Genomic DNA, 20,079 nt, shown 5'->3' with positions numbered 1-20,079 from the left:
AAAGAAAGAAAGAAAGAAAGAAAGAAAGAAAGAAAGAAAGAAAGAAAGAAAGAAAGAAAAGAAAGAAAGAAAAAGAAGTATCCCTTACCAGGAACCCTAATGAACCTGGGATTTTCGGAAGCAAAAGCTCCTGCTGCTCAGGCTGCCCTGCCTGTGTTACATATTGAGCACTGTGGCATGCTCTGCCTTAATAACTCCACCAAGGTGGCCCACTTCATCCTCCTTTATTTTACTTTTGTCAGGGACCAATCCCTACCCTCCTGCCCCATTCACTATCCTCTCCTTGGGATTTTCTCCATGCACACACTCCCAGCCAATAAAGACTGTATGTGGCCATAAACACACATTCTTACAGTTGTTTCCTTAGTAGCTGAATTTAGAGTTTTGTTTTGTGTGTGTGTGCTTTTCGAGACAGGGTTTCTCTGTGTAGTTCTGGCTGTCCTGGACTCACTTTATAGACCAGCTGGCATCAAACTCAGAGATTTGCCTGCCTCTGCCTTCTGAGTGCTGAGATTTAAAGGCACGTGCCTCTATGTCTGCAATAACTTTTAAGGTTTTTTTTTTTCCCATTTTTTAAAATTTTTAATTATACTTTATTTACTTTGTATCCCCAACTTTAAGTTTTATGAGACAGACTCGTATCCCAAACTGACTTTGGACCTGCTATGCAGCCAAATACCATCTTGAACTTATTTTTCTTTTCTTTTCTTTTTTTTAAGATCTATTTATTATGTATACAATGTTCTGTCTGCATGTATACCTGCATACCAGAAGACAGCATCCATTCTCATTATAAATGGTTATGAGTTACCATGTAGTTGCTGGGAATTGAACTCAGGACCTCTGGAAGCCAGTGCTCTTAACCCCTGAGCCATCTCTCTAGCCCCTTTCTTTTCTTTTCTTCTTTCTTTTTTTTCAAGACAGGGTCTCACTATATAACCCTGGCTATCCTGGAACTTGCTATGGAGACTAGGCCTCTGCCTCCCAAATGCTAAGATTAAAGGTGTTTGCCACCTTGGTGGGCCCTACTGGTGGCCTGTTGCTTTTTCCCTAATGCTGGGATTATAAACTATTCTGGATTTGTGACCAGGCTGGCCTTGAACTCACAGAGATCCACCAGCCTCTGCCTCCCAAGTGCTAGGATTTAAAGGCGTGTACCAAGACAGTCAGGCTAAGCATACAGTTTCTTTGTTCTGGGCAATCAGATTTTCAATTTTGGGTATTAGTTGAACATCCAACCAGGTGAGTTCTGTCTCGAACATTTTTTTCTGCTGCAATTGTAGGAAATTACAAGTAGACTACAAAATAGACAAATGAAGCACAAGCCCATCCTAGCATTTGAGAAGCTGAAATGGGATGACACCTCAAGTTTAAAGCTGGCCTGGGCTACCCAGACACACAAAAAAAGAACCTTCCCCAGTGAAAAGTATGTGTTTTAAACTTGCACACACACACATATATGTATGTGAGCTAGAGGTGGAGCTCAGCCATAGGTAACATTTATTAACATGCCAAGGTGCTGGGGCTTAATCCTTAGCAAAAGAAACAGAAACAAAACAACAACAACAAAAAAAAGGATTTGTGGCCTGCTTGACCTCTATGCAGTTCCAACTCAATGGCTTTCTTTGTTTGCTTGAGTTTTGTATGCCACCATGCCTGTGTCCATTATTCATGCTCTCGGTGACATTTCCAAGAATATAAATGGATTCAGGGACTGAGAGCATAATATTACAGTGAAAACCTCGGGGCGAGGACCCACTATGTATGCCTGTGGAGGTCAGAAGAAACAGAAGTCAGTTCTCTCCTTTCACCATGTAGGTTCCAGGGATTGGATTTAGGTCCTCAGGCTTAGCTCAAAGTTTCCTTACCCACAGCCACTTCAACAGCCTATATGTAGTGAGAGCCTGAGCTTTGAGGGGATGGTGGGAATTTTGTGGCAGGATCTCAACTCTACTCCAGGACAGCCTAAAACACATTGTATAGTCATGGCTGGCTTTGAACATGTTAAAATTCTGACTCTGACTCCCAAATGCTGAGACTCAGGCAGAAATCACCCTGCACTGCTCCATTTTTTTTTTTATTTTTATTTTTTTCATTTTTCAGCAGCTGTCTCAAGAAAGTCATGACCGCCCCCCTCCAAGGTAGGGTTTCACTGTGTAGCCTTGGCTGTCCTTGAACTCCCTTTATAGACCAGGCTGACCTTGAGCTCACCTGCCTCGGTCTGCCTCCAGGTGTTGTGATTAAAGGAGTGTGCTGCCACCCCCAGGCGGAAATTGCTATCGCTCACCTCACCACGAGTACTGGGATTACAGGTGTGTGGCATGCTATGCTTGAGAATGGTTGGATTCACGGGTCAAAACAAGACTGGGGCTGCTCCCATCATTGTTGCTTTGCTGCAATCGGGCTACTACAAAGTTCTCGAGAAGGGCAAGCTCCCTAAGAGCAGCCTGTCATGGTGAAGGCCAAATTCTTCAGCAGAAGAGCTGAAGAGAAAATTAAAGGTGTTGGAGGTGCCTGTGTCCTATTGAATTAAACCAGCCAGGAAGTTAATTAAATGCTAACATTTTCCATGAAAAATAATAATAATAATAATAATGGTCTGGACTGACAAAGCAATCCCAGTACTAGTCAGCCAGCTTCTCTTAAGAGCCTTTAACTAAAGTTAAATAGTAACTAGAGGAGGCACTGAAACAGTCAAGGGACCCCTCTGCAACTTTGCTTAAAGGACAGTTCTCAAGCTGTTCGGTGACTTCCACACACAAGGCGCGCCCGCACTTTTCATTCACACAACACACCCAGGGACACACAAAAACAGACTTTAGAAAAGTCTTTTACCGCCGTTGCAGAAGCAAGCTTAGTTCACGTGACCTGTTTTGAATAGTCAGAAAACCTATTGGACTTAGAACTCTCTAGGAGTGGCTTGCAGCTGCTTCGGTCTTGCACGCCCACCGCGCCGACCCTCACGGCTCTCTAGATGTCCAGCTTCGGAATCCACTTAACCGATAAACTGGATTCATTAGTTCCTTTGGTTCCACACATCCGACTCTCGAGTCCGCAGCTCCCTATGCCTGGTAGAGTCATAGTGTGTCTCCTGAATCCGGACTTCACGCCCGGCGCACGAAGAAAAGCACCGCAAAGGTCCCCGCACCCACTGGCAAGCTCTGGTGTCACGCTGACCTGCCGCCGCCGCTAACCATCCAGTTCTTCCTCCAGGTCATGTTCTCGTTCGTGGCTGCGGCATCCTTCAGGGTAGCCATCACTAGTTCCTTGGTCCTGAACGCTTCGTCCCTGCGCTGCGGGTCCCGTTCCGGGAACTCCTACGGGCAAAAGGGATGTTTGCTGCCTGGGTCTGAAGACAGACAGGATCTCTCCCCACGCACACCCACCTCGAGGAGCCCGGTGTTTCTACCTGCAGCATCGACTGCTTCTTTACTTCTCCTGGAGCCACAAGAGCAAACAGAATGGAGCCTATGCCAGCACCAGCGCCTAGCACCGCAACCGTTAACAGCGCTTTACGAACCGTCCCCATGGCGGACGACACTACCAACGAGGCGCCGCCCGCGTCCTCCTGCAGCCTAGAAGGAAACCAGGATCTCTCACCGTTCCCTCTGCGGGCGGAAGGGGCCGGGCCTGAAACCATAGAGAAACAACCTGGCTAGAGAGGGTTAGTCCCTGAAACATTTTAGGCTCCTGACGGGCATGCTGGTAAAACACTCGTACACAGAAAATAATGAAACTTAAAACAAACAACAACAACAAATTGGTTGGAGCCGAGCGCGGTGGCGCACGCCTGTAATCCCAGCACTCGGGGAGGCAGAAGCAGGCGGATCTATGGGAGTTCGAGGCCAGCGAGTCCATAACAGGAAGACTGGAAACCATGTCTTGAAAACAAAAAAAATTACTGGGGCTGGAGAGATGGCTCAGACGTTAAGAGCATAGGCTGCACTCCAAAGAACCCTGGTTCAATTCCCAGCACTCACAAGGCAGCTCACAACTGTCTGCAACTCAAGTTTCAGGGGATCCAACACCCTCAAACAATGTGCAAGTAAAACATCAATGTACATTAAACAAAAAAAAAAAACTGCCAAGGACCATTGCCATGAAAAACTACATGGTTGCTATGTACGTTAGAATTGCCAGTTTTGTTTTGCTTTTTTCTGGGAGGTGGGAGGTACCTTTAATCCTAGCACTTGGGAAGCACAGCCAGGCAGATATCTGACCTGAAGGCCAGCCTGGTCTTGGTTCCTCTGTTAGGGCTTGTTTGTTTGTTTTCGGTTTTTTAAGTCAGGGTTACTCTGCATAATCTTGGCTTGGAGCCCATGCCAGCACCCGTGCCTGGCACCACAACCATTACCAGCACTTCATGAACCGCCTCCTTGGCGGACTACACTACCACTGGGACTCTTTGTAGACTAGATTTTAGACAGAGTTGGCCTAGAACTCACAGAGATCTGCCTGCCTCTGCCTCCTGAGTGCTGGGATTAAAGGGGTGGGCCACCACAACCCACTGGCTGGTTCCTCTGTTTGTTTTGTTTTTCTTCGGTTAGTTTTAGTTTTGTTTTTTGTTTGTTTGTTTGAGAAAGGGCTTGTAGAGTTTCACTTTGTAGTGCTGACTGGCCTGGATCTTTCTGTGTAGACCAGCCTAGCCTTGAAGTCCCAGAGTTCTGCCTACCTGTGCTTCTTGAGTGCTGGAGTTAAAGGCATGTGCTAGCATTCCTGGCATCATCATCATCATCATCATCCAGGGTCTTAATTGTCTGCACTGTTTTTTGAGCATGCTCTGTAATCTAAGCAATCCTTGATCCCTGATTTGCCCCCTTCATCTCTATACTACCTGTGGTTACAGGCCTGTACTACCTTTCCCACAAAATTATATTTTTCCCCTTCAATCCCACAGATGGATGTCAGAACTTTTGTCACTCTAGGACTGAAGGACACTGAAGGACAGCTCCAGTCTAATTGGCTTTCTAATTTTTTTAAATGTAGAGTCTCACCATGTAACCCTGGGTTTTACTATGTAACTGGCTGGCTGGGAACTTGCTATGTAGACCAGGTTGGCCTTGAACTCAGAGCTATTTCTGCCTCTGCCTCCTGAGAGCTGGGACTAAAGGCATGTGCTATCATGGTTGGCTTTGTTTGTTTTTGAGATTTTGTTTATTTATTTTATATATATGAATGCTCTATTTTCGTGTGAAGAGGACGGTAGAGGATATAGATGGTTGTGAGCCACCATGTGGTTGCTGGGAATTGAACTCAGGACCTCTGAAAAAGCAGACAGTGCACTTACCCGCTGAGCCATCTCTTCAGCTGGTTTGTTTCTTTTTTTAAGTGTTGCTTTTCCTTCTGATAGTATACTTTGCATTGGTGGATCTTGTTTTGTTTTTAAATTACAAAAGCTGTGGTATACCATAATATTATGGGAAATAATATTAAATACTATAAATAATATATTATAAAGAATATTATTTAAATACTGCCAAATTATACTTAGGAGAAGGAAGGAGGCCAGCCTGGTCTACAGAGAGATTTCCACGACAGCCAGAGTTTTATGGAGAAACCCTGTCTCAAAAAAAAAAAAATTCTTTTTAAGAAAAATAAAACATCTCCTTATATTATGTAAGTTATAGAGATGAAAGTCCAGTCTTCAGGCTTTGCTTCCATGAAATTTCATCTACCTGCTGACCCATCTCATGGGTCTAAAAATGTCATTTATAACAATAAATGTCTTGTAGTTTAATGATGGTTGAGTATATATGTAGTTTGTTTTGTAGTCCTAGTTGTTCGGCAACTCACTCTATAAACCAGGCTGGCCTCAAACTCAAACTCTGCCTCCCTAGTGCTGTGATTGAAGGTGCACCAACACCTTGTTGATATACAGAATATTTTAAAGAGTCCAGCTGATATGCATGGTGGTAGTGGTACACACCTTTAATCCCAGCACTTGGGAAGCAGAGGCAGGGAAATCTCTGAGGTCAAGCCAGAGTACAGAGTGAGTTACAGGACAGCCAGTGGTACCTAATGAAACCCTGTCTTTAAAACTAACATAAAGAAAGAAGGAAGGAAGGAAGGAAGAAAGGAAGGAGGAAGGAAGGAAAGAAAGATAGGAAAAAGAGAAAAGAAAAGCACCAAACAAACAAAGAATTCTTTGCATGCTACAAGAGATTGGTTAAGCTCACTGGCTGCACAGCCTGGCACATTGGCACACGGCTGTAATTTCCAGCACTCGGAGGCAGAGGCAGGCAGATCTCTATGAGTTTGAGGCCAGTCTAGTCTACAAAGAGAGTCAAGAACAGTTAAGGCTACACAGAGAAACCCTGGTTCAAAAAAAAATTAAAAATGCACTGGCTGCTTATCAAGAGGACCTGGTTTGCATTTCAGCACCCACATAGTGCCTCACAACCATCTGTGACTCCTGTCCTAAGAGATATGATGTCCTCTTCTGGCCTCCCTGGCAGAAGACGTACATGGGGGCAAAATACCCGTACCCATGAAATACATAAATTTATATATATATATATATATATATATATATATATATATATATATATATATGAGTTTCTAAGCCACATAAGTATTTATTAAATAGCACACAAATAAACAAGCCAGGGAATGGTCAGTGTTTGAGAGCACTGGCTGCTTTTCCAGAAGACCTGGGTTCAATTCCTAGCACCCACATGGCAGCTCTGTAACTCTAGTTCCAGCACTTCTGACATCCTCACAGAGACATACATGCAGGGAAAAAGCCAGTGAAAGTTACATATATTTTAAAAACAAAAACAAACAAAAAAACACTTGAGAAAACCAGTAAACAAGGAGTTAGAAAATCCATCATCACAGCTCTTTATTTATAGGGCTTTAATCCACGTGCCCTTGTCTCCTACCTTGATTGCCATCCAGTGTCTCAGGGTAAACAGAATAAAGCTCCTGTCTCTCCTCTTTGGCTTCTCCCCTCCCAGGGAAGGCCCATAATCTCTCAGCATGTCATCTTCCTTTCCTCAGCAGTGATTAAGGGGCCCTCTCCAAATAAGATTAAAGTACAGTCTGTGTGGGCACTGGGCAGGGTTACTTGACCTGGAACCCAACCATTTTGCACTCTTAAGAGTCACTATCATGGCCTTTGTGCCAGGGAATAGCAAGGATGAACCTTGGTCTGGAGATAGCCCAGATTCTTCATGGCTTTCAGAAAATCCCCGGTTAGCCAATCCTCTCTCAAAAAACAGAGAAGAGATTGGCAGACTTGAAGGTCATGAGGATGCTCAGGTGAGTACTACTATTCCCTCTGTCCTGGGGCTGGTTCATCCTAGAATTGGGCCCAACATCCCTGCTGTACTTATGCAGGTGTCTCAAAAGCCCCGCCTGCCCTCTATTGTGGTAGAGGCCTCAGAGGGGGATGAGGAGGACCAGGAGGACCACCAGTGGCCACATGACGAGTTGCTGCTGCTCACTGATGGTGAAGAAGAGGAAGCAGAAGCCTTCTTCCAGGATCAAAGTGAAGAGCCAGGTGAGGGTGGTGGCTTATTCATTCATTGCCATCTAATTATTTTAGAGCCACAGTAGGTGTCTGGGAATGTAACAGGTATGGTGTGGCTTAGAGCTAAAGAACATAATATCATGCACAAAAACCTGAGTTCCAATCCCAGTACACAGACATACATACACATACACACACATACACAGTAAGAGAAGTCTAGGCAATTGATACCATAGATGAGTATTAGACAGCTTAGGTTGTTTTTTTTTTTTCAAAGAAGTGTTTCTACACAGTCCAAACTGGCCTTGAACTGAAGATCTTTCTGCTTCAGCCAAACTGTGGGATTACAAGCTGGTGGCTAGCTTTTTTGTGTGCTTGTTCCTTTATTTAGGCGCTGAAGAGCGAACCTAGAAGAGGACTGGACTGCTGCACCATATCCCCAATTCTTTTAAATTTGTTTGAGACAGGCTCACCCTGACCAGCAGCTCACTGTGTCACCCAGGCTGGCCTTGAACTCATGATAATCCCTTTGCTTCAGCCTTTTGAGTATCTGAGGTTATTACAAGCCTTAGTTCCAGGCTCTGCACTTTGTGTGGTTTAGAGAGCCAGGTTTTGGTGTTGCACTTTAATCTCAGCACCAATGAAGCAGTCTCTGAGTTGGAGGCCAACCTGGTCTATAGAGTAAGTTTCAGGACAACCAGGACTACACAGAGAAACCATCTTTATTTTTTTTTAAAGCATAGTTTGTGGTAGCACACACTTTTAATCCAGGGACTAGAGAGACAGAGGCAGGCAGATTTCTCTGAGTCCCAGGGCAGCCTGGCCTACATAGCAAGGACATATCTCAAGAACCTGAAAATAGTGTTTTTTATTTGCTTGTGAATATGGGTGCTCCTGTACCACACTGTAGGTCAGTGGACAACTTGTGGGAGCCTGTTCTCTCCTTCCACCTTGTGGGTTCTGGGGACTAAACTCAGGTGGCCAACCACTGCCCTTACCTGCATACCTTAAAATTTTTTTTCTTTTTTAAAATGTATTTGTAGCTGGGTGGTAGAAGCAGAAGCTGGAGGATCTGAGTTCAAGGCCAGCCTTGATTACAGGACAGTCAAGGCTACACCAAGAAACCGTCTCTAACAACAAAAAAGGCACAGAAAAATAATGAGGCTCAGCAGTTCTATTACTTGCTACTTTTTCAGAGGACCTGGTTGGTTCCCAGCAATGATGTGGCAGTTTATAATCTATAACTCCTCTCGTAGCAATCAGATTTCTTCTGATCTCTCCATGCTGCAGGCACGCATATAGCAATTATATGTTGTATTATATACACATTAAAGCTTAAATACAGTTTTTATCAAGTATATTTGACATTCATGGGGTAACCCTTTCCCAGGTTGGGCCTGGATCCCACAGGACACATCTCCTCTAAGGACTTTTAATCCTGGACTTGGCTGGGGGCACGAACAGGATGAGGAGGACGCCCCCTGGATTCCTGAGGCCACAGAGGGTCAGGAAACTCTCAACCCCTGTCCTCTTTGGGACCCAACAGGGTCCTGCATCTACAGAATCGGAACTGTGGAATATTCCCATTTCCCACCCCCCAGCACCTTTGGTGGTAAGTATTTTTCTCCTTTTCACCTTCGTTACTGTTTTCAAAATCCCTTTGCCCACTTTCTAGGCCACACAATTCAGTGCTACAGTTGGACTGAGCCCTAATGTCTGTCTCTCACCCCAACACACCCTTGTGCATGCACAAATTTGCACACCTCTCCATTCTCAACTAAGTAATCACACCACTATGGCAAAGCTCCACCGTTATTTAAATCTTTTAGATAATAAGCAGTTGACAATGCCCTTAAAGAGCTGGACCCCACTGGGTGTGGTAGTGCCCTGCACTGGGGAGGTGGAGAGCAGCTTAGTTCACAAGGCTACAGAGAAAGCCTGTCAAGGCCTGACTACTCACAGTGCATACTTTAGATTTTTTATTCCAAGCAGAACAGTTGAACATCAGGGTCATCAGCGGTCCTGGGATCCTTAGGCAAACCACCCTTCGCAACAGTATTCTAGGATTCTAACAGATGCTAGGGCTCTCAGATTCTGGGCATCCGTTTGTGCTCCCCAACCCCGGGTCGACATTTTGGTGCATTCCATGTTGGCTAACCATCAAAAGCACCCACAAGACCGACTAGAAATCCTTAGTGACTATAAAGTCCTAAAGATCTGCCAATTTCGAGTCGCGGAAAAAGGAAGCGTACCCAAGGCTTTTACGGTTCAGACTTTATTGGTTCAACAAGAAATAGCAAAGGCAACGTAACTACTATTCGGGGCCGTCATCCACAGACCTGAAATGAAAATAAAAAAGCGTTTGAGTCTTTTGTAACGGGGACTGCCGCACTTGGCTGCATTTCTCCACCCAGAACGGTGTCCCGGCGATTGAGGATAGAACCTGCGAACAAGACGCCGCAGGCACCGAAGACATGACGCCGAGAGGGCCGGAACCCTTTCTTTCTACCTCCGCACATAACGGGGAGCGGGACCGCACGCCCGGTCCCCGCCAAGAAATGGAGGGTCTACACGGTCAGGCCTAGACCACACCAGCCCCAAGCGCACACGCACATAGGCCCCACAACTTACCCGAAAGCCACCTTTCGAAAGACCCGTAAGAGCGCGGAACTCCTTTATATAGGCCTAGAACCCGCCTCCGGCACGCGATTGGTCTGTGGCCGCCAGCGGGTGGGGCCTTTTGCGCATGGCGGAACCTGCGAGTGGAGCGGAAGTGCGGTACCGGGAGCGAGTCTTCTAGAGCGGCTATGGGACCTCCGGGAGGAAAGATCAATCGACCCCGCACGGTGACTGCGGCATCTGTGCCTTTGTTTCCCCAGGCTTCCCGGCGTTGCCCTCTCCCGAGACAGGATCAGTGGGGGACTGGGATCCTCGGATGTGGAGGATCCGTGTGGGCGTGCACAACCTTACTCTGATGCGCGTCTTTTTCCCTTGCAGGAGCTGAAGAAGAAGTTATTCAAGCGCCGGAGGGTGCTGAGCAGGGATCGGCGACGAAAGCGCCAGGTGGTCGGGGCCGTGATAGATGCAGGGCTGACTACGAGGCACCACCTCAAGAAGCGGGCGTGAGTACTAGCTCCCTCCGATTGGTCATTCCTACTCCCTCCTGCCAAGCCTCAGAGCCGCCCAAATTTCTCCGCTTTTCTCTCTTTTCCCACGTTTATGTAGAAACTAGTTGACAGTTGTGTTCCCAAAGTGTCAACTTCTCACAATAGCGTCGCTCTCGGGGCTTTTCAGGTGTGGATTCCACTAAGAAACCAAGGAAGGTTGTCAACCCTTCTACCCTACAAATGGTTATCTTCATTAGCTTAGGTTTTTGAAGTAAAAGTGCACATGTAAGTGCATCCAACTACGTTCTTGGCTTAATACTATTGAGGTACATCTTGAAATCAACTGAACTTTTTTTTTTAAGTTTTATTTATTATTTATACAACATTCTGCCTGTACACCAGATCTTACTATAGATGCTTATGAGCCACCATGTGGTTGCTGGGAATTAAACTCAGGACCTTTGAAAGAACAGTGAGTGTTCTTAACCTCTGAGCCAGCTCTCCAAACCTCAAGTGAACTTTTAAAAAGTCTTAAGTGTCAAGAGTTCATTGAGGGTATTAGAGCCCATTCTGTAATTTGAATCCAGAGACTATAAAACTGGGCATGATGCTTTCTGCCTTTAATCCCATTGCCCAGGAAGCTGAGACAGACAGGTTGCCTGTGAGCCAGCCTGGGCTAAGTACAGAGTGAGGCCTTTTCTCAAACACACAAACCCCAAAAGACAAACACCTTTTACTTAGCTGGGATCACTTTTTTGGCTTAGATTTATACAGATTAACCTGGATATTATTGTCCCTACCTGTCCCTCAGGTCCAGTGCACGTGCCAACATCACACTATCTGGGAAGAAGCGCAGGAAACTCCTGCAGCAGATCCGCCTTGCCCAGAAAGAAAAAGCAGCCATGGAAGGTAAAGTCTGGGGCACAGAGGTTCCACGAAAGGAAGTCTGGATTTTGCCTGGGTTCTTTAATGCTTCCTTTTTTTCTTTCTCTTTGTTCAGTGGAAGCCCCCTCCAAGTCACCCAGGACTAGTGAGCCACAGCACAAACGACGACAGAAGAAGATGAAAACGCCCCAGGATGTAGATATGGAGGACCTTGGAGATGAGAGTTAAAGTTCCTACCTCTCCTACCAGAAGATTCTCAACAGCAGCCAGGAGCATTTGGAGGACTTTGGAAAAAATATTACCATATTTTATTCTCTCAGACACCTCTTCTATAATGGCCCTCTGACCTCCCCTGGAGGTGTATATGTGGAGGACACAGAGAAAGACTGGAGAGGGCTCTCTCTAGCAGTCAACTCCTTTTGTAATAAAGCTCTAGCGCTTTAACTAATATGTGTGATTAAGTGCAAGAATGGGGATGGACCATATAAAAAGGCCTTTGAGTGTGCGTAGGGACATTTCAGAGGCAGGATACATTGTGTGCTTGAGCAAAGGCAATAAGAAGCCAGGTGTAGTGAAGGGCATGGTGGCACATGCCTTTAATCTCAGTACTTGGGAGGCAGAGTCAGGCAGATCTCTCTTCAAGGCCTTCTTGGTCTACACATTGAGTTCCAGGACAGCCAGGGCTTCATAATATCTCAAAAAGAAACTAGGTAGCTTCTTCAGTGGCCCCATCTTTCTAGACAGCAACACTCCCACCTTTGCATTTCTGAAAAATACAGGTTATAAAAATGGCAGGTGGGAGGTAATGATCTTGATATCAGTCCTGACACTCTGCTTGTGTGATCTAGGATTATATTAAGGACACACTTTCTTTTTTTTCTTTTTTTTTTTTTGGTGGTGGTGGTGATGGAGGTGTTTCTGGGATTCAAACCTAGGGCATCATGCATTCTAGGCAACCATTGTGCCATCTACATCCTGAGCACCTGCACTTTCCTACCAGCACTTATGCTGTGAGAATCCAGTTAGTTCTAAGGACTTCAGTGTGTTTTTGAAGACAAGGTCTTCCTTATGTGGCCCAGACTTGGTTTGAACATTTGATTCTTCTGCATCAGCCTCCACAGTGCTAGGATTATGAGTGTGAGACTTGCTTTTACCATTGCAAACATCTAAATGAATAGAGGGAGGCTGATGGTAGAGGGTAACGGTGCTTGACACAAGCTCAACAAGCTGAGTTCCAAACCTGTGACCCTAATCATGGAAGGAGAGCTGACTCTCCAGAGTTGTCCTCTAGCCTCCACACTTGTGGCAAGCATGTACCCCCATACACACTGTAAATGTAAAAACAAAACATTTAAAAATAAATTAGACATGGGTCTGCAGCATTCCTTTAATTTTCCATTTCTTTTCAACTAAATATCAGTAATAGACAACTTTATCCCTCCCCACCCCAGAGGTCCACCTGCCTCTGCCCTGACTACAACTACAGGTATGTACCACTGTGCCTGATGACAGCCTTATGTTTGAGTCTTTTGCTTACATGAGTGTGTGTATACACTTGCCTGCATTGTGCATACTTGGTGTCTGCAAAGGCCAGAAAAGGCTGTTGGATTCCCTGGAACTGGAGTTATACATAGTGGTAAGCTGCCATGTAGGTCCTAGAAATGGAACTTATGCTTCCTGAAAGAATACCAAGTGTTCTTAATCACTGATCTATCTCTCCAGCCCGACAGAATTTTTTTTCTTTTTTCTTTTGAGCATTGGTTGTGGAATTTCCTCTGTAGACCAGGCTGGCCTGAAACTGTCTGCCTCTGTCTCTATCTCCCTAGTGCTGGGATTAAAGGGGTGTGGCACTACTGGCCTTAAACTTTTATTTTTTTTCTTTCTATGTTTACTTTATGGGTATAAATATTTGGCCTGCATGGATGTATGTGCACCATATGTCCACAGAGACCTATTCAGGCATCAGATCCTCTGACACTGGAATTACAGTTGTGAACCAGGTGCCATGTGTATGCTGGGAATTTAACCCCAGTCTTCTGCAAGAGCAGCAAGTGCTCTTAACCACTGAGTCATCTCTCCACCTCCAGACAACTTTTATATAAATGTCATGTAGCTCCCAACCACCAGTAACTCCAGCTCTAGGCGTCTGATGCCCTCTTCTAAGCTCTGAGGGCACCTGCACTCATGTGCATGTATACACACTCAGGCATGCATATATATATATATATATGTATATATATATATATATATGTATATATATATATATATATATGCAATTTTAAAATGATTAAAAATAAGCTGGGCCTTGCTGGTGTAGTCCATTACTTCCAGCACTGGGGAAGTGGAGGCAGAGCCAGGCAGATCTCTGAGTTCAAGGCCAGCCTGGTCTACAGAGTGAGTTCAGGGCAACTAGGGCTATACAAAGAAACCCTGCCTCAGAGAGAAAGGAAAGAAAGAAAGAAAGAAAGAAGGGGGGCGACCAAAATAAAGTTATAAATAAATAAAAACAAATCTTAAAAATATATAACATTTACCAGATGTTTCTTACATTCATAGTCAGTTCATTAACCATATAACCATACCCTTGGAGTATAAATATATCATGACATCCTGGCAAAGACAGAGAAATGCCTGTTTATCCCATACTGACAAGCAAAATAATGATCCCGCCTAAGTCCAGTTTGGTGAATCAATGTGTATTGTTTGTTTGTTAGTTTTGTTTTTTGGGACAGTCTTTAGCCCTGTCTGTTCTGCCCTGGAGGTCAGAGTTTCATCATGTAACCCTGTCTGGTCTGGATCTTGGTTTGCAGATCAGGTTGGCCTCCAGTGCTGGGATTAAAGATGTGAGTCAGAAAGGTCAGATCTATGCTTGTTTCTTAAAAGCTCATGAGTTACACGTTTAAGACTGTTAGGAAAAATAATTAGATCGCATTGTAAATGAAAATCCCAGGTAGCTTTCATGTGTGGATAAGGCCCTTGGGGGTTGAGGTGGGGGAGAAATTTGTGAGGATGGCAAGCAAGTTATCGCTGTGACCGATGCGACCCGGAACCAAAGTACTAGGGCTTCGTACTTGGCCGGACTGATTTTCCTGAGAGGCGGGGTCGCTGGTTTCTGTCGCGTTTCCAGTCAGCGCGCATGCGTCGCCTGTGCTTCGCCGCTCCCGCCTCAGGCTCCGGGTAGGGCTCCGGGATGTCCGCGTTGTGCGACCCTCCCGGGGCCCCTGGGCCACCCGGGCCTGCCCCCGCCACCCACGGTCCCGCGCCTCTCAGGTAGTCAGAGCCCCTCGTACCCCCCCTCTTCGCGCGGCTCCGCGCGGGTGCCCAGCCTTCTCCACAGAAAACCGGATCCTACCTTGAGAACCCGCGTCAGGGTTCTCAGAGATTCTGGTCGCGTCCTCCCGGAACTCAGGGACCGCCTCACTAAAAACTCTGGGCTGCACTGCCTGCCCTGCCCTGCCCTTGGTTCTCGAGATCTCAATGTCTCCTTCGCCGGCCTTGCTTTGCCAGCAGTTGGGGACATCAGGACTCTTGAGAACCCAGCCTCTCTGCCTCTAGTACTCTGAGGAGGCTCTCACTACATGGAGAGTGTCTTGGGAACCAAGGCTCGAAGTCTCAATATATGTGCCAGTCTTTCCTTTGCACACCTTCCTCGTTTTGAGGTGCCCTTTTGTTTTTGAACCAGAGGGATGGCACAGAACCTTATCAGCCCAGAGAACGCTGTTGTCTTTGACAGAAAAGTCAGTAAGAGGAAAGGGGTTTTACTTCCTCAACATTGCCTTCTGAACCTCTAAGGCAGACCTTATGTATTTGGGGAGGGGAAGAATTGAAAGGCTTATTCATCTGTGCCCTGGGATTTCCCCTCGATTCTCGGTACATTGAAGGTGGTCAATTCAGTTAGTTCATGGCTAGGACTCTATCTGTTTTTCCGAGATAGGGTTTCTCTGTGTACTTTTGGCCGTCTGTAGACCAGGCTGATCTCAAACTCAGAGATCTGCCTACCTCTGCCTCCCAAGTGCTGGGATTAAAGGTGTATGCCACCACTGCCTGGCTTTTCTTTTTTATTTTTTTGAGACAGGGTCTCCCTATGGAGAGATATAGCTATCCTGGAACTCATTATGTAAAGTAGGTTGGCCTTGAACTCAGATCTGTTTGTTGGAATTAAAAGCCTGTACCAATTCTGGTGGAATTCTTTTTGGTTTTTTGAGACAGAGTTTCTCTATGTAGCCTTGGCTGGCCTGAATTCACAGCAATCCCCCCTGCCTCTGCCTCCCTGAGTGCTGGGATTAAAGGTGTGCACCACCATTCCTGGGCCTGGCCGAATTGAATACTTGTACAATATGAAAAGGCAGGCACCACTTTTGGGAGGGAGAACTTTATTAGTTAAGGGCTTACAATTTCCAGTCTATTGAGAGATTCTAGGGTGCTTGTGCTGTAGAGGGGGCTGGGAAGATATTAAAACAGGTATGGAATCTCAGAATATATTTAGTTCAACAAATTTTCTTTGAGTACTTACCTTGTACCAGCGCTGCAATAGAATGGGATTCTGTGTTTTAAGGGTGTAGAAATGTTTCCTGCCTTTTTGGACCATTCAACCTGATTTTTTTTTTTTTTTATATTTTATTTATTTATTACGCATACAATGTTCTATCTGCATATACACCTGCACGTCAGAAGAAGACACTAGACCTTATTATAGATGGCTGTGAGCCACAATGTGGTTGCTGGGAATTGAACTCAGGACTTCTGGAAGAGCAGGCAGTGCTCTTAACCCCTGAGCCATGTCTCCAGCCCCCTCAACCTGATTTCTTAACTTTGATTTCTTTATCTGTAAAATGGGATCATAATAGTCTAATCATATTGTTGTCAGAACTGAAAAAATACTATTTAAGTACTTAAAAGTGGTGCTGGGAATGTAGCTTAGTGCCTAGCATGCCTAAAGCCCTGTGTTTGATATCTAGTACTGAAAAAGAAAAAAAGATAGTGGATATTTGAAAGCTAAAATAACGTTGATGTGATTGTTGTTGCTGAAGAGAAACAGCATTTACTGAACGACTAAGGTGAACCAGAAGTAGGTATGCTTCTGAACTTTCAAATTTTTTTTTTCAGAAAAATAAGGATTTATTATTTCTGTACTATTCTCTCTTAATTTATTCACTTTACATTCTGATTGTAGTCGCCTCCCTCATCTCCCATTCATAAATTCTTATTCGGGATGTTTTACCCTATTATACATAAAAAGAAAGCTCATGGAAAGAATATAGCTTGCCTAACATCTCCCAGTGTTCTGAGTCTCTTCTTTTGCTTCCTTATAGTGCTCAGGAGCTGTCCCAAGAAATCAAGGCTTTTCTGACGGGTGTAGACCCTATTCTGGGTCACCAGCTCTCAGCTCGTGAACATGCTCGATGTGGTCTTCTCCTGCTCCGTTCTTTGCCACCTGCTCGGGCTGCTGTGCTGGACCACTTGAGAGGTGTTTTTGATGAAAGTGTCCGGGCCCACCTAGCTGCTCTAGAGGAAAGTCCTGTGGCTGGTCCACCTCATCTCCGTCCGCCTCCACCCTCCCATGTCCCTACTGGTGGACCTGGCTTAGAGGATGTGGTGCATGAAGTGCAGCAGGTGCTGTGTGAGTTTATCCGGGCCAACCCAAAGGCCTGGGCACCTGTGATTAGCGCATGGTCCATTGACCTTATGGGACAGCTGAGCAGCACATATTCAGGTCAGCATCAGCGTGTTCCCCATGCCACTGGCTCTCTCAATGAACTGCTGCAGCTGTGGATGGGCTGTAGGGCCACCCGCACATTAATGGACATCTATGTGCAGTGCCTGTCAGCTCTCATTGGTAGCTGCCCAGATGCATGTGTGGATGCTTTGCTGGACACTTCTGTCCAGCATTCCCCGCACTTTGACTGGGTTGTGGCCCATATTGGCTCCTCTTTTCCTGGCACCATCATCTCTCGAGTCCTCTCCTGTGGCCTTAAGGACTTCTGTGTCCACAGTGGGGCTGGAGGAGGAGCTGGTGCTTGTGGTGGAAACTCTTCTCAAACCCCCTCTACAGACCCCTTCCCTGGATCTCCTGCCATCCCTGGGGAAAAAAGGGTACCCAAGATTGCCTCAGTTGTAGGTATCCTAGGGCATCTGGCTTCCCGCCATGGAGACAGCATTCGGCGGGAACTGTTGCGTATGTTCCATGATAGCTTAGCAGGGGGTACTGGGAACAGAAATGGGGAGCCTTCTCTTCAGGCCACAGTTCCCTTCCTGTTGCAGCTGGCAGTCATGTCACCAGCTTTGCTAGGCACAGTCTCTGGAGAACTTGTGGACTGCCTCAAGCCCCCAGCAGTGCTAAGCCAGCTACAACAACACCTGCAAGGGTTCCCCAGAGAGGAGCTGGACAACATGCTAAATCTGGCTGTGCATCTGGTGAGCCAGGCCTCTGGGACTGGTGCCTACCGCCTGCTGCAGTTCTTAGTGGACACAGCTATGCCTGCTTCAGTCATTACTACCCAGGGCCTGGCTGTGCCAGACACTGTAAGAGAGGCCTGTGACCGGCTGATCCAGCTGCTTTTGCTACATCTACAAAAACTGGTTCATCATCGGGGAGGGTCTCCTGGAGAAGGGGTGCTGGGCCCACCCCCACCTCCTCGTCCAGTGCCCTTTCTTGATGCATTAAGAAACCATGTTGGAGAGCTGTGTGGAGAAACATTACGGCTGGAACGGAAGCGTTTCCTCTGGCAGCACCAGCTACTGGGCCTACTGTCTGTCTATACTCGACCTAGCTGTGGACCTGAGGCCTTGGGCCATCTACTGAGCAGAGCCCGAAGTCCTGAAGAGTTGAGTTTGGCAACCCAGCTATACGCAGGGCTAGTGGTTAGTCTCTCCGGCCTTCTTCCCCTGGCCTTTCGAAGCTGCCTGGCTAGAGTGCATGCAGGGACTTTACAGCCTCCCTTCACAGCTCGGTTTCTTCGTAATTTGGCCTTGTTAGTGGGTTGGGAACAGCAGGGTGGTGAAGGCCCTTCAACCTTAGGGGCCCGGTTTGGGGAGTCTGCCTCAGCCCACCTGTCTGATCTGGCTCCTCTCCTGCTACACCCAGAGGAGGAAGTAGCGGAAGCTGCTGCCTCCCTCTTGGCAATATGTCCCTTTCCTTCAGAAGCTCTTTCCCCTTCCCAACTTTTGGGACTAGTGAGAGCTGGGGTGCACCGCTTCTTTGCTTCTCTAAGGCTGCATGGCCCTCCTGGTGTGGCCTCAGCTTCCCAGCTTCTTAGCCGCCTTTCTCAGACATCTCCAGCTGGGCTCAAGGCTGTTCTGCAGCTGCTAGTTGAGGGAGCCTTACATCGGGGCAACACAGAACTGTTTGGAGGGGAAATGGATGGGGACAATGAGGCTCTCTCTGTTGTCTCAACCCCTTTGGCATCTGCTTCTTTGTTGGACATTAACCGGAGGCATACTGCAGCTGTGCCAGGTCCTGGAGGGATCTGGTCAGTTTTCCACGCTGGAGTCATCGGCCGTGGCTTAAAGCCACCTAAACTTGTTCAATCTCGAAACTATCAGGAAGTAATCTATAACACCCAGAGTCTCCTTAGCCTCCTAGTGCACTGCTGCAGTCCACCTGGGAGCAGTGAGCGTGACGGTTGCTGGGGGGCTCCCACACTGAGCCCAGAGGCAGCCAAAGCAGTTGCAGTGACCTTAGTGGAGAGCGTGTGCCCTGATGCAGCTGGTGCTGAGCTGGCCTGGCCCCCAGAGGATCATGCGCGAGCCACTGTGGAGCGGGATCTCCGCATTGGTCGACGCTTCCGGGAACAACCCCTGTTGTTTGAGCTTTTGAAGCTGGTAGCAGCTGCTCCCCCAGCCCTGTGCTACTGCTCCGTGCTGCTGCGGGGGCTGCTGGCTGCCCTCTTGAGCCATTGGGAAGCTTCTCGACATCCTGATACAACTCACTCCCCCTGGCACCTGGAGGCATCCTGCATTCTGGTGGCAGTCATGGCTGAGGGAAGCCTCTTGCCACCAGCCCTGGGTAATATGCACGAGGTATTTAGCCAACTGGCACCTTTTGAAGTGCGTCTATTGCTGCTTAGTGTCTGGGGTTTTCTTCGGGAGCATGGGCCTTTGCCCCAGAAGTTCATCTTCCAGTCTGAGCGTGGCCGCTTCATCCGGGACTTTTCCAGGGAAGGTGGAGGTGAAGGAGGACCCCATCTGGCTGTACTGCATAGTGTTCTCCACCGCAACATCGATCGCCTGGGGCTCTTCTCTGGTCGTTTTCAGGCACCTTCACCATCCACTCTGCTTCGGCAGGGGACTTGACCTTTACTCTCCAGAAGTCTTGGGAGGTTGAACAGTGAGAGAGGAGACTAAGGTGCTACAGAAGGGTGGAAGCTTCTAAATCCGTACGTAATGAGTGGTGTCACTTTTTTCAAACCTCACCATTTTTTCTAAATAAAATTTCCCGAGTTGAGACAAACAGTCCAGTGTTTCTATCTGACTCGGAAAGCTGCCAAAATCTGAAAACGCAGAGGCGGGGATGTTAAGCCACGCCCCATTCATAATTTAGAATGTGCTCGGCCAATGGTACAGACGTCCGGCCGCACTCTGGACAAGCCAATCAGAAGGCCGGAAAGGGCGGGCACT

The 20,079-nt window shown here is 46.9% G+C and overlaps 3 protein-coding genes and 1 non-coding gene across 5 annotated transcripts; 2 read left to right on the top strand and 2 right to left on the bottom strand.

Moving 5' to 3' along the window:
• Positions 1-688: 688 nt before the first annotated feature.
• Positions 689-3,594, bottom strand: LOC129681738 (ubiquinol-cytochrome-c reductase complex assembly factor 3). Its single transcript, XM_055613851.1, has 2 exons — positions 3,410-3,594; positions 689-3,317 (listed from the first exon to the last, which is right to left on the bottom strand). Exons 1-2 carry the CDS (start codon positions 3,527-3,529, stop codon positions 3,168-3,170), a joined length of 270 nt encoding a protein of 89 aa, XP_055469826.1. The 5' UTR covers positions 3,530-3,594; the 3' UTR covers positions 689-3,167.
• Positions 3,595-7,110: 3,516 nt separating this feature from the next.
• On the top strand, positions 7,111-12,845 carry Lbhd1 (LBH domain containing 1). Of its 2 annotated transcripts, XM_055614242.1 has the most exons (6): positions 7,111-7,260; positions 7,339-7,501; positions 8,862-9,083; positions 10,469-10,593; positions 11,390-11,487; positions 11,579-12,845. In XM_055614242.1, the coding sequence occupies exons 1-6, from the start codon at positions 7,111-7,113 to the stop codon at positions 11,607-11,609; spliced, it is 789 nt and encodes a 262-aa protein (XP_055470217.1). In that variant the 3' UTR covers positions 11,610-12,845. The 2 variants fall into 2 exon arrangements, with proteins under 2 accessions (XP_055470217.1, XP_055470216.1); XM_055614241.1 differs by having other exon boundaries at positions 7,111-7,501.
• On the bottom strand, positions 9,888-10,036 carry LOC129682048 (small nucleolar RNA SNORA57). Its single transcript, XR_008720920.1, has one exon. It is a non-coding gene; the product is annotated as a small nucleolar RNA SNORA57 (small nucleolar RNA).
• Positions 12,846-14,608: 1,763 nt separating the features above from the next.
• Ints5 (integrator complex subunit 5) lies at positions 14,609-19,906 on the top strand. Its single transcript, XM_055614191.1, has 2 exons — positions 14,609-14,733; positions 16,776-19,906. The coding sequence occupies exons 1-2, from the start codon at positions 14,654-14,656 to the stop codon at positions 19,753-19,755; spliced, it is 3,060 nt and encodes a 1,019-aa protein (XP_055470166.1). The 5' UTR covers positions 14,609-14,653; the 3' UTR covers positions 19,756-19,906.
• Positions 19,907-20,079: the final 173 nt, after the last annotated feature.

This window comes from Psammomys obesus, unplaced genomic scaffold (genome assembly GCF_907164565.1).
Source record: "Psammomys obesus unplaced genomic scaffold, mPsaObe1.curated_primary_1811, whole genome shotgun sequence".
Taxonomy (NCBI): domain Eukaryota; kingdom Metazoa; phylum Chordata; class Mammalia; order Rodentia; family Muridae; genus Psammomys; species Psammomys obesus.
Note: the sequence above shows the minus strand (reverse complement) of the source record. Positions and strands in the feature narration are given on the sequence as shown.

Excerpts from the sequence above, each read along its gene's own strand:
- LOC129681738 (XM_055613851.1), bottom strand. The coding sequence starts at position 3,529 with ATGGGGACGGTTCGTAAAGCGCTGTTAACGGTTGCGGTGCTAGGCGCT. Across the intron at positions 3,318-3,409 it reads AGAAGCAGTCGATGCTGCAG|GAGTTCCCGGAACGGGACCC; the intron begins GTAGAAACACCG and ends TTTTGCCCGTAG.
- Lbhd1 (XM_055614241.1), top strand. The coding sequence starts at position 7,111 with ATGGCCTTTGTGCCAGGGAATAGCAAGGATGAACCTTGGTCTGGAGAT. Across the intron at positions 10,594-11,389 it reads CACCACCTCAAGAAGCGGGC|GTCCAGTGCACGTGCCAACA; the intron begins GTGAGTACTAGC and ends CCTGTCCCTCAG. Across the intron at positions 11,488-11,578 it reads AGAAAAAGCAGCCATGGAAG|TGGAAGCCCCCTCCAAGTCA; the intron begins GTAAAGTCTGGG and ends CTCTTTGTTCAG.
- Ints5 (XM_055614191.1), top strand. The coding sequence starts at position 14,654 with ATGTCCGCGTTGTGCGACCCTCCCGGGGCCCCTGGGCCACCCGGGCCT. Across the intron at positions 14,734-16,775 it reads CACGGTCCCGCGCCTCTCAG|TGCTCAGGAGCTGTCCCAAG; the intron begins GTAGTCAGAGCC and ends GCTTCCTTATAG.